This window comes from Silurus meridionalis, chromosome 4, assembly GCF_014805685.1.
Source record: "Silurus meridionalis isolate SWU-2019-XX chromosome 4, ASM1480568v1, whole genome shotgun sequence".
Taxonomy (NCBI): domain Eukaryota; kingdom Metazoa; phylum Chordata; class Actinopteri; order Siluriformes; family Siluridae; genus Silurus; species Silurus meridionalis.
The window spans coordinates 32,562,578-32,576,276 of record NC_060887.1 but is presented as its reverse complement, the minus strand read 5'-3'; the positions used below and the strand labels follow the sequence as shown (position 1 = coordinate 32,576,276).

The 13,699-nt window shown below is 37.5% G+C and overlaps 1 protein-coding gene across 3 annotated transcripts in view; it reads right to left on the bottom strand.

The window, feature by feature from the left end:
- fars2 (phenylalanyl-tRNA synthetase 2, mitochondrial) overlaps positions 1-13,699 on the bottom strand; it is a 158,851-nt gene that overhangs the window by 76,368 nt on the left and 68,784 nt on the right. For all 3 annotated transcript variants that reach the window (XM_046847393.1, XM_046847394.1, XM_046847395.1), the window contains one exon: positions 10,161-10,321. In XM_046847393.1, the coding sequence (XP_046703349.1) occupies positions 10,161-10,321 (161 nt within the window). The remainder of the gene's footprint in view (positions 1-10,160; positions 10,322-13,699) is intronic.

Below are 13,699 nucleotides of genomic sequence, written 5' to 3'. Positions count from 1 at the left end.
CCGCAATATAAAATTGCAAAACAGTTAAATATCTCATCACAGATGGAGTATATCATTAGACTTTTCAAAGAATCTGAAGAAATCTCTCTACACAAGGGACACGGGTGGAAAAATCATTATTGGATGTCCATGATTTTTCCGTCCCTCATGCGGCACTGCATTTGAAACAGTCAGTGGGTTGGAATCAGGTGAGAGATACGGAAGGCTGAGACTTGGCATGAGCTGTGTGAGCTTCAGGAGTGAGTAGTGTTTCCTTAGCTGTGTGTGTTATATATGGAAACCCACAGCAAAGAAGACCTACTGACCCCATTGTCATACTTGCATAGACACCAGAGAGGAGAGGAATGCACTTCATGCATCTGTTTCACTAGTTACTGGAAGCTCGGTTGTGTGTGTTTCTCCCGGAAAACTCACAAAGTGAAAACAATAAATACATTAAGGGATCAGACAAGCAGACAAGTACATCCCTCTTTCTCTCTTACACTCTGAGTAATGGTCAGTGCACAGAGAGGGAGATGAGCTGAGGAAAGACATGCAGCAAGAGACTAAAGGTGATCACTCACTCACTCACTCACTCTCTCTCACACACACACTCACACACACCTCTCGCATGCAAGGCCACTGCACTGCCAGTATCAGCCTTCCACACACCAACACACACTTAAACGCTTCACTGGGTTTAATAAAATAACGAATAAATGGATTTCAGCCAACTTCGTGTGCGTAGTCCCTCATGTTGGCCCAGATTGAACGGTTCTGGCAGGAGTAAATAGTGAACCGAACACCTGCTGAGCTCCACGATCAGCACATGCAAATCTGAGAGGCACTAATTCGACTGGAGTAGTAATAACATCCTTAATGTGGTACTTTTAAAACATGGAAAAAAAAAAGTTTTTGGATGGAAAACAATCATTTTGTGATTAAAGTGGCCTTGAAGTCACTTTAAAGTGACAACCTTTTCCATATTTAATTTTTTTCTTATTTTTTATTTATTTATCGTCTATAAAAAAATGTGCGACTGAAAGCTCGAGTGCACATGTACTTGGCAATAAAGCGCTTTCTGTTTCTCATTCTGAAAAATAGGAGGAAGAGGTAAAATGCATTATAAAAATGAAACAATGTTATGTTCCAATATAATAAGGAAATATAAAGAGTATCTATGTACTATATAAAAGGAGTCCTTAATTTTTCCTTTCTTTTAATGCCGTTCCGAGTCGGTCTGTATAAAAAAAATTGCATGGGCCGGAGTGACTACCGGTATTATTGTGGAGATTTTATTACCATTTTTAAATGTATTAATTATGCCTCCTAATGCTAGATTAGTTTATTATGTTGGTATGCACCACATGAGCATCACTTTTTAAGAGATATAGAGCCTATTAAAAAAGCATTATTACTACCATGATTACTTTTTTATATTCATTGCTTTTGAAATCAAAACATCAAATTTTTTTTTACATTTGTATTCATATTCATATGTTTGGTGGGTGAATCTAACAAATAATCAGGCTATGTGAATAACTACGGGAAATTTTATTTTGAAAGCCAACCTTCATCATCAAATAGAGATATGATACGAGTAAAACATATATTTTAAATTTAATTTTAAAAATTTGTCTCTGGCATTGTTCAGAGGGCCGTTCCACATGTGGTGGAGATGTATGTAAGGGACAGAACATGTAGGTGTGGAAACAGAGTCATAGAATTTCATATCCATCAACGTTTAGCCTTCATTCGCTGTTCCCCCACTCTTCTGAGGAGATGTTAGACCAAATCTTAGAGTGTATTTCAGAAGATTTGTGCTCACCACAATGGTGTTAGCTAAGTCTACTGATGTAGGTGAGATGAGGAGGCCCCAGATGCAGTCAGCTTTTCAATGAGGTCAGAGCTTAAGGTTGAGGTCGGAACTGTATTGCAGGCCACTCAAGATCTCAAACCCATGTAAACCTTATCTTCAGGGAGCTGACATTGTGTGCAGGGGAATTGTTATACTAGATGAGGGTTTAGGCTTTTGTGTATTTTTCAGCATATTTGTAGAACCAAACAAACACTTAAAAGACAAAAAAGGAGCAGAGATAACACTAGTATATACATTATATTGCCAAAAGTAATGGGACACCTGACTTTTCCTGCTATATGTGGTTCTTTTCCAAACTGTTACCACAAAACTGGAGGTGCTTAATTGTATAGAACGTCCATAGATGCGCTGTAATAAGATTTTGCATTCACTTGAACTTGGAAACCCAAACCTGTTCCAGCATGGCAATGCCCCTGTGCACAAAATGAGCTCCTTGTAGATATGATTTACATGGTTTGGAGGGAAAGATCTTGAGTATCCTGCTATAGAGCTCTGATCTCATCCCTACTAAACACCTTTGGGATGAATTGGAACATTGACTGCACCCCTCACCTACATCAGTACCTGCCTTTCGTAATACCCTTGTTGCTGATGAACACAGATATCCATAAGCACACTCCAAAATCTAGTGGAACATCTTCCCAGAAGAGTGAGGGGAATTATAAGAGCAAATTGAAACCAAATGTGGAATGCAATCCTCAAAAACCACATACCATATTTATGACCAGGTGACCCAATACTTTTGGAAATATAGTGTATAAACAAACCATTCCAGAATGCTAGATTAGCTAATAGATGCCTTATTTTAGTGACAGACCAGTTTAAATTGCTGTGTTATACTTTAACAGGTCTGGACACTGAAATAAATCAGCGGGATGATGACGATGCAGATCAGGACTCTCAAATGCCACAGTGTTTGACAAGCATGAGCTAGTTTTCTATTAGTTAACTAGCCGGCTAGCATTTTGGGGATGACATTTCCAAGTTGTATATTCCAAGTATATGAATAGTTTTACAGCCCTTTTTTTTAATAGTTCTTTAGGCTTTATAATGATTACACTAAATGCAGATCGCTTCAGGACATTTAAATGTCGTTGCTCTGTGATAAATTTTATCCGCGTTATTCACTGCACAAGGATTTCCTGATGCTACACTGCATATAATACACAGTTCTAGGACAAGTACATGCATGTTAAGGTCAGTTTAAGGATATCCTGTTGGATGTGTGAAAATTACATAAAGCAATTAAATGAAGAGATTCAACTCTAAATCTTATCGCTAAGTTGTTCATGATTCTATTTTTTTTACATTAGAGATACAAACGGGGAGATCTGGCAGCGTACATGGTGCTAAGCCTTACACTCCTGACAAGGAGGGAAAAATAGAGCAACATGAGCTTATGTGTCTATAAGGTGAAGGTTCATACAGCTTAGGCAATTTGAGCCTGATCACAGGATTCTGCAGTAAGCTATACTGTAAACAGAGTGTGAACAGAGATATCAGACTTGCACAGCAATCAACACCTCATCCATTTATAAACAGCTAATTACATATGCTTTTAGCCCTGTTCCAAAAAAAAAAAAAAAAACCCTTATGACCTGTGGAGTAGAAAAAAAAGTCTAGTCATATGCTTGGGCATTTTTTTTTCCACACTACAGGTCATAATAGTATTTTTTGGGTGGGGTGAAAGCAGTCTGATATCTCTGTTCACACTCTATGAGGAAAAAGTACACGCTTTTAAATGTATAGCAAGAGAGTCTGCAAGTACTAGAACAAGCTAATATGCATTGCATCAGAAGACAATGTCATTGCTAAGTTATGCACCCTGCTGCTGTAAACAAGCATCTCGTTGCATTTTCTTCATACATTATTTATATTTTTTACAAATATTATATGTATTTATATAATATTTATATATAAATAAAATTGGCAACAGATACATTAAAAATGAACAAGCTGCGATTTGAAACTATGCAACCCATAAATATTAAATAATAATAATTAAATAAAATAATAACTATGATAATCAAACTATTAAAAAATACAAATATAATGTTAAATTTGTAAAAGGGTGTCTGATCTCTCTAAGGTTTATTCTTAAACCCACACATTATGACCACAAATGGAGAAACTAATGGCAACAATTAAGAAGAATGGAAGAAGTTGTGGTCAATCAGACATGATGGAGCTCCTGAAGATTTGTGCCAAAGACAAAATCTATCATCAGAGTAAAGTGAATGATTACGGTCCGGAAATTACCCGATACAGCGATCGTGAGGAAAGTTGTTATTATGTAAGTTCTTACATTTAAAACTCTAAGAACTGAAGACACATCAGTGACACATCATTTGTTCACCATGTCTGCAGAAGTTGTGGGCAGAGGAAAGTGTCCATATATACAAACATCTACGGGAAAATGTAGACCATCTGGCTACTTTAGGAATACGCATTTAAGCATGCAACAATTTAGGAGACACTGAATGTTGGATATATACAGGATATATAGTGGGCAGATTGGGAAATGGCAAAAATGGTGAAGAGAAACAAGCTAATCCTACATTTTATGCTAACATGACTTTTTTTTTGCATGAATTAGCTGGTAGTTTAAGCTCAAGCTTAAGTAAAGTCAAGTCAGCTAATGATCTACGGTCTAGCATTATACTCAATTTAATATCATGTCAGGTTTGTTTTTGGTCAACAATATTTACAAGATTATGAAATCTAAGGCTTTTTTTGTTTAGTAAGTTAGTAAGTAAGATTTAGTTAGACAGGGAGAGTCAAAAGTATAGAAAAGTCATTTATCTATTATTGTAATGCAGCTATGAAAAACTTTAAACCCACATTTATTCAGAGTTGCATTTATCAAACTGTCTCCATATTAAGGATGGGGATGAGGATGGATTCCCCTTTTGAGTCTGGTTCCTCTCAAGGTTTCTTCCTCATTACATCTAAGGGAGTTTTTCCTTGCCACAGTCACAGGCTGCTCATCAGGGATAAATACACACCATTCACCTTAATGTTGATTTCTGTAAAGCTGCTTTGAGACAATGTCTGTTGTGAAAAACGCTATAGAAACAAACTTGACTTGACCACAACTGCTATCTCTTTGCATGTCTTGTGAGTTATTCTCGGTATGCAGTGATTAGTGCCTACCAAACGTGGTCCAAAGAAAGATAACTGTAAACCAGCAACAGGGTCTTGGGAACACAAGGTTCATCGATGCATGTTTGGATGCTACTTTGTACATGAACCACCCACCCTAACATTGTTGCAGACCAAGTACCAACCTTCATGGCAACAGTCTTCCCTTATGGCAATGCATTTGTCTGTAGAATGAATTATGTTTTAGTTCTTTTTGTTTGTTTCAATTCTCAATTCAATTCCCAATTTTTGCCTCTGAATTCCCCAGATCTCAATCTGTGCATCTGTGAGACACACTGGACAACCAAACTGATCAATTAAGGCCCCAACCCACAACTTCCAGCAATTAAAAAAATCAGCAGTTAACATTTTGGTGGTGGATACCACAGTATACCTTCAAAGGGCTTGGTGTATAGTTCAGGCCTTGATGTGTCAGAACTGTAAATGGCACAAGAGGAACTACACAATATTATGCAAGTGGTTTTAATACATGGCTGATGTTAATGTTATTGAGTAAGTTTCCTGAAGTGAAGCTAACTGCAGATGTATAAACAGAAAACCTGAGATTAAGATCCCAAAAATGAAGATATCTAAATGCTCATAATTTTTTGGCTTAGCTTTTTAACAAACATGCCAACTCTGGAAAAAATAAAGGAACTAGGTATGTTAATTATAGTGACTCCATTACACCTTAATTAATCCAATAATTAAAACAACTGTTGAAATAACCAAATTTTCATTACAGCATTCAGGCCATGATGCAAACACATAACACGGTAGGAACCTGGCAGAAATTACAGATGGCTTGGTTAGATTCTCAGCTTTGCCCTCATGACCCTGCAGGCTAATGTGTGTGAGAGCTACTCGCTTGACCTCTGAAATAATTGTGAATAAAAAAACTAAAGGTGAGGGAAATTCCAAACAGAGAGCGATTGAGAATACCAATAACCAGGCGCTCAGCAGGCTTTTAGCACACGGGAATAACATTTTTCATGGTCAAGATGAGAGCTGAATGAAATCTCTGCTGCAGAAGATATAACAGCTGTGTGTGGTAATCTGACTGTCTTTATGGTGTACTGCAAAACATGATGAAGATTAAAACTGTATAAACAGAACAGATTCGTCTTTCATGTTTAATGAGCAAGAGTCTGCTCTGGGAAGCAAGCGTGTTTTTTGTTTTGTCTTCTGCATTAAGATAAATCATATTGTGAATAGAAATTGTCGAGATAACTGCATCAGCATTTTTTGGTAATGTTTTACATTAACAAACATAATGTGCCATGTTAGTTAACATTAGCAGAAGAATGCCTTTATTAAGAACTATAGCTAGTAAAATAATTACATTTAATGTCATTTTCATGTGTCACATTGTACTGATTGTTCAGATAAAAAATAATTTTTTTAACTACTAGAAAAGTATCAAAATTATTTTTATATACATGTATGATAAAATAGCTTTGGATGAAAAATTTTACTCAACTCTTTGAATCTTACAATGAAATTCAGTTGAATGCTTAGATTAGCTAAAGCATGAAAAATTGCACACAAAAAAAAGAACCTGCACCAGAAAAAAAAATGAAGAAAAACAAAGAAAAACAATATTTAAAAGAAAGAAAGTGAATACATTTATCATGTGATGCTTGTTTAAATGTTAATGAAATACTGCTGCAAAGATGAATGTTATTTTAATCCATGAGTAAAAATAAAGCTGCATAAATGAAGAAAAAATGCTACAAGTATATATTATAATGATTAATGTGTTAAAATTGGCTTTCTTTTACATATAGGTGGTGTGAACACGAATAGCTAATGTTATTTCCCTTCCTTGGCTTATTGTGTTAGATACTTTAATTAGTTTAGTTCTTGTCGACCAATGCATTTTTTAACAGCTAATAGTTATATGTAATGCTCTAAAGCATTCATTAGACAGTTAGTTCCTGTTGTCACTTATGCTACTGTATAGCACTTATATGTCAGATCACAGCCAGTTGTGTACTTGTGATCCCAACAACCATTGCAGCCAAAATAGCCACCACAAACTCCAACTACCAAACCACACATGCTCTCTCATACTCTGGATCTCCAATACACGCAAATATTCCCATTCACAAACTACTTTTCTGTTTTCTGCACATCACACAACTTCAACCTTCTTGGTTTGACTACATTTCTGCCTGTCATTTTGTAACTGATTGTTTGGATAAATAAAGATTGTCTGCTTTTACTGCACTTGCATCCACTTATGTGAGTTTTATGGTGGTATAAGCAGCTACATTGGGTTTGGAATACAGTAATCCCCCGCTTTTCCACGGTTCAAATTCGATTTATCGTGGAACTGCATTTGCCACATAACTAATTAGTTATATTAGATCAAAAAACTTACAGGGAATTGTTTTTATGAAGTTTTATGTTGAAATAATGAAATTTATTAATAACAATATAATTATTCATTATAAAATGAAGTTAACTGTTAATACAGGACAGTACTGTATACATAAAGGAGAATTTTTGAGTTAGCGCTCGTTTATGGGGATTTTTCGTTTATCGTGGGCGGTTTTTGAGCGTAACAACCACGATAAACGGGGGGTTACTGTATTTCCACCACAATCTCCTTTTCTGTCTCTTGAAGTGAACAAGATAAAAAAATGAATTTGCTAAGGAAACTAGAGGTAAGCATAAACTCTATCCCAAAAAATTTTAAATACTGAGAAACCTCACAAGGTACGGTGACTGTTGAGAGTCCTCCATAAAATGTCCAATAAAAATGGCAAAATATTTTACCTTGGTCCATTAGTGCAAATAGGTCGTAGGGAAGCCACACTCACATTGTAGCACATGAGCTGGATTGCTAGCTAACTCACATGGAAAGGTCGTCATCTTGCATTTACAGAATTTGCTAGATGCCCTTATCCAGAGCAACTTACATTTCTCTCACTTATCCAACTGAGCAACTAAGGAGTTAAGGGCCTTGCTCAGGTTGGTGTGATTGGGATTTGAACTTATGACCTTCGGATCCAAAACCAATGCCTCAACCACAAAGCAAGCACCTCCCCCAAACAGAAATTTCCCCACTATGGGACAAATACAGGTATCTCTTATTTAATTTTAAAACAAGTGTCATCTAAAGAATTGTCTGCCATGCCAGCTAATGATGTTGCTAACACTACTGTCATATTGCTTTGAATAAGTAACTGGAATTCTACATGTTGAACACAGATGAGCAAAGTGATTACATGAAGCATCAAACAGTGAGACATGTGAGACATTTCTATACAAAAAGATAACGCATTAGAAATATGCACAATAATACTACTCAGTGGTGTAAATGTAATTTATTACTGTATTTAAGTAGCTTTTTCGTGTATCTGTACTTTACTAAAGTATTTCAATTTGAGCAAAAATTTTACTGTAACTTTACTACATTTCAAAGTCAAATATCTTATTTTTTACTCAACTACATTTTGTAAAATCAGTCGTTCCTTTTTATTTACGAGTGGTGGATTGCTGTCTGCTTGACCAGTAAAGGTTTTATCCAATCAGGGTAGAGCATGTGTTCTGTTTTGAACGTCTTGATTGGCGCTTGGTGGCATTTACTTAACATGAACATACAGTTCAGCATCAGTTCAACGGCAAGCAGAACATTTTGGGAGTAACATTAGCAATATGTTCCTATCATTTTGGTCACAAGACCCTAATGTTGCTCTTAACACACTGATCTATTAATAGAATGAGCTCAATGAGTCCATTCTATTAATAGATCAGTGTGTTGAGAGCAACATTAGGGTCTTGTGACAAAAATGATAGGAACATTTTAGCCATCATAAATCAAAGTATTTTGTATACTTAAATACATATGAAAGCAAATACTTTTGTACTTTTACTCAAGAGAAAGTTTAAAGGGAAAACCTTTACTGGAGTCATATTTTACCCTGTGTATCTCTAATTTAAATAGAGCACATGGCTTGTGCACCTCGTCCACCACTGAAACTAAAATTGTTTATGTTCTAGCTGGAACTTCTATGCAGAAATGCTGTAATATAATGGCAGTCGAGGGAGGTTTAATCTAAAGCACTACTGTAGTTTTAGACAATATATACAGTAGATAGCAAAGCTTTTTTTTTTTCATGCTATAAACTGGATCTACAGTCTGGGTCTATCTGAGGAAATAATAGAAACAGCAGCCAAAGGTTTCTCGACAGTACATGCATTACGCCACACAAACTCATTAAGCGACCGAGCAGAAACTTGATGGAGATTGTGTAACCGTAAACAGTTCATTGTGCTGCCAGCTTGAGGGAGTTTCACAAAGCTCAGGTCTGCAGGGAAAAGCTGGAAATTATACCACAGCTTCGAACCGATCCATTTCCTCGTTTCTTGCCGGTCAGACGAGACTGAACACCGCATTCATTCGTCTGGTAAATGTCAGAAGAGTTTCGGCTTAACCTCACGACATCCAACAGACGATCGATAGAACGGATTCCCTGACTCAGCGCTTCCCACAAGGTGTGTTAATAAGTTTTTTTTTTTTAATGTTAAAATTGTATTTAATTCAGACCACCCGATCACGTTGTCCCATTTATAGCATCTTTATAGTATTTAAAAGTACACTTGATGGTCAGTTAGATTGGAATACCTGATTATTGATGCAGCTGTTACGGGATTGGCTGATTGGTGAACTGTATAAATAAGAAAGTGCACCCAATTTACTCTGCCTACTCACATCAATCTGGAGTGTCAGGGCTAATTTGTCTACTTGTGTAAGAACCATGATAGTTATCACTTAGACAGTTTGCCAGCAAACCTTGGTAATGGTGTAAATGTAACATTTCTCTTGCTGAGGCATTGTTCCAGTGTCTGTCTCAGGTGGCAAATATCTGCACTTGTTTTCAAACCATAATGAGTCATATTGGGTTTGCTACTTGAGCTGCTCATTATAGCTTGAAAACTTACATGATATGAACCTTAGTTTAGCATTTGCTAGCTTGTTAGCCACCTTGCCAGTTACTAAAGTCAAGAATGTTATTCATTCAATCATCACCAAGGGGGTTATTTTGGTCACAGGTTGCAATGGATTGTGGGAAACCTGGTCGTGAGGCAGGAATACAACCTAGATAGGACATAACAGGGCACTAAATACATACACACACACATCCTGTCATACCTGAAAGGTCACAGAGTCATTGATGTTGGTCAGATGGAACTGTTTCAGGAAGCGCTCATCCTTGCTCCAGAAGAGTCGGATATCCGGAATGCCAAAGAGAACCATGGCGAGTCTTTCCAGACCCAAACCAAAAGCCCAGCCAACTTTATTCTCTGCTCCCGCTGTAAGAAAATAAAGGAAATGCAATTATTTCCAGTTCATTCATTATGCATTACATTTGCACTTGTCAATATGAACATTCTATTCTCTCATTTTGCACAGATTCCTCCAGATTTTAAAAAATCCACCTTTAAAAGACTATAAAAACCTACATCGATCAGGAATAACATTATGACCACCTGACTAATATTGTGTTGGTTCCCGTTTGCTGCCAAAAACAGTCGTGACCCTTTGAGCATTAACAGCATTAACTTCTTCAGCAATTTGAGCTACAGGAGCTCGTCTGTTGGATCGGATCACACAGACCAGCTTTCACTCCTCACGTGAATCAATAAACCTCGGCAGCACCTGACCCTGTCGCCGGTTCACCACTGTTCCTTCCTTTGAGCACTTTTGATAGATACTGACCACTGCAGACCAGGAAACCCCACAAGCGCTGCAGTTTTGAAGATGCTCTGACCCAGTCCTTTAGACATTACCTGCATTTTTCCTGCTTCTAACACAACAACTTTTAGGACAAAATGTTCACTTGTTGTCTAATATACCCCACCCACTAACTGGGGTCCATGATGAAGAGATAATCAGTGTTATTCAATTCACAGGTTATAATGTTATAACCTGTGAATTGATAAACACTGATGTGTATATATGAAGCTAATTTTGTCAGGTCTAACGCAAAAAAAACTCAAAAACTCTATCGGTTTAAAAGAAAGAAAGATTTGACTGACAAGAAACAGGAAATTCTGCAACCTCACTCAGCTGGTGTGCTGCATTAAACAGAGCCCGAGCTATCAAGGCCACAATTACAATTGTTATGAATATGATTTGCTTTGTAGCCTGAGGTGCCCTGATGACGGGAGAAAAGGTGACCATATATAAAGCTTTTTTTTTTTCTTTCTTCTTTCATGCATCCATTCCTGCTTTTCATCTCATGTCATTCTCTCTCTAAGACCCGAGTTGCGTTCCTTCAGAATTGAGAAAAAGCTGCTTTATATGGTAATGAAGGAGGAACTCTGGGGTCAAAGAACTCAGTCGGGGAAGACAGAGATATGAATAAATCTCAATCTTCATCCACACAGATCAATCAGCACTCCTCCTCCACACACACACACACACATCACCCCCCAACACACACCCAAACACCTTCAATTAATTTTTTTCCCCATCCTGAAACAAGTGATGTATCAAATTTCCAAAGTGCTTGATTAGATCACGCTTTTTAATAGCTTCCCCAACGTGAATATTCATAACATGCTTTCAGTTTGGTCTTGTGCCATTGCACAGCTGCCGTTTTCATGTCGAGAAACATGGCCGACCATTTTTTCCAGGCCAAGGATTGATGGATAAGCCGGTTGCTATCACTCAGCTGCCATGGCAGGAAACGAGCACATCAAGATAGATGAAAGAGAGACATGAAGCTGTGTGACATTGCTAACAAGTTAAAGATGTGTGCTACCACTCAAACACACGGTCTTCCTCACACACATATTGCAAAAAGATGCCAAATATCACGGACATCAGCGATGACCTCAAAAAAATCTGTGTTCTAACATCTTCTACTTTCTGTCCAGGTCTGTATGCGACAAGCGTCTCCTTCTCTGGCTTGGGATCTAGCGTCTGACATCGTTCACCTGACATCAGCAATGACATCAGCACAGCTAACAGTCCTTGGCAGAGCTCACGTTCACAGCTTGACGTCTCTGTGCCATTCCCTCCCTGCCAATCCCTCATTCCCTCCCATCATCTCTAACTCTCATCCCCCTATTACTCATCACCACCACCTCGGCATTTCTTCCTCCCCTTCCTGTGGCTGTTGCTCATTTCCAGAGCACCTATCCCTCTCCTTCTTTTTGCGTTCCTTTCATCACCTATCTTCCTGGACGAGCTACCGCTGTTTGAGCTCCAGTGCAGCTCCGCATCAATATCTGCACCCTCGTGTGCCATTTCCTCCGTCTATTCATCTGACTCAGGGATGTCAGAAAGTGCAAAGTCCTGGAGGAGTACTGCCCTTTCGAGATTTGACTTTTTATCTTCATATAGCCTGTTTAGGTCTTAAGCAATCTGGTGAAACAAGTGGTTTACCCACCTGATATAAAGTGCGTCATTTAATTAAATTCAATTCACTTCAATTTTTATTTGTAAAGCGCTTAACACAATAGACACTGTTTCAAAGCAGCAAAATGCACTTATATTTTAAATTAAAGTGTATTTATCACTAATGAGCAAGCCTGGGACAACTGTGGCAAGAAAAAACTCCTTGAGATCATATGAGGAAGAAACCTTCAGAGGAACCAGACTCAAAAGGGAAACCCATATTTAGGCGACACCAAAAGTGTGACTTTAAATCATTAAACTTTACAAACGCCAAAGAGTGAAAAATACCATAAGCACCAGAGTGTGTGATTACGATCAAAGACCTTTAGACAATCTTTTATCAGACGGAGTTCTGAACAGCTCTTAATAATCAACATCTCAATCAACATCTCAACATCTGAGATCATTATACACCTTTTTCTACATGCCAAAGGATCGTGTAGTTATTCATCCCTATCTTTCGATTTATACATTTTATACACACATATATATATATATATATATATATATATATATATATATATATATATATATAATATGTTGGATGTTGGACAGCCATAATCTTTTCTTTTTATATTATTTTGAGCATTTTTTTTATTATAATGTGCAAGGAGAAAACCAAAAAAACATCCCAGCAGCCACCACAGAACACAAGATGCTGAGCTCATATCAGGTAACAGACAGTACCAACATGGCTACCAGTACCTGCGGTACCGAGTCGAGTCGTTAAGTCTTTAAACTCTGTTTGGGACCATAAGATTTGTGTGTTTTTTAACATTCAATTCCTCATTTAGCCCCAATTAGCTTTTATAATAACAACCACCACTCTTCTGAGAAGATGCTCCACTAGATTGTGGAGAGTGTTTGTGGAGATTTGTGCTCATTTAGCCACAAGGGTGTTAGTAAAGCCAGGTTTACTGATGTAGGGTGCACAGAGGCATCGTTGTGCTGGAACAGGTTTGGGTCTCCTAGTTCAAGTGAATGGAAATGTTCATGCTACTACATTCAGTGAAATGTTCTACAATTGTGTGCCTCCAAATTTGTAGTAACAGTTTAAGGGAAGAACCACATATGGCCAGAAAAGTCAGATGTCCCAAAACATTTCTCCATATGTGTAACAAAACTTTCTATAAAGAGCAACACTGTTATTCAATAGTCTACTGCAGTGGCTCAGGACCACCCATCATTCGGTGCCACCCAGAGGAGCTTTCTGAGTCTGGTTCCTCTCAAGGTTTTTTCTCATTCCATCTCAGGGAGTTTTGTTAAATACAACAAAAGATTTTACG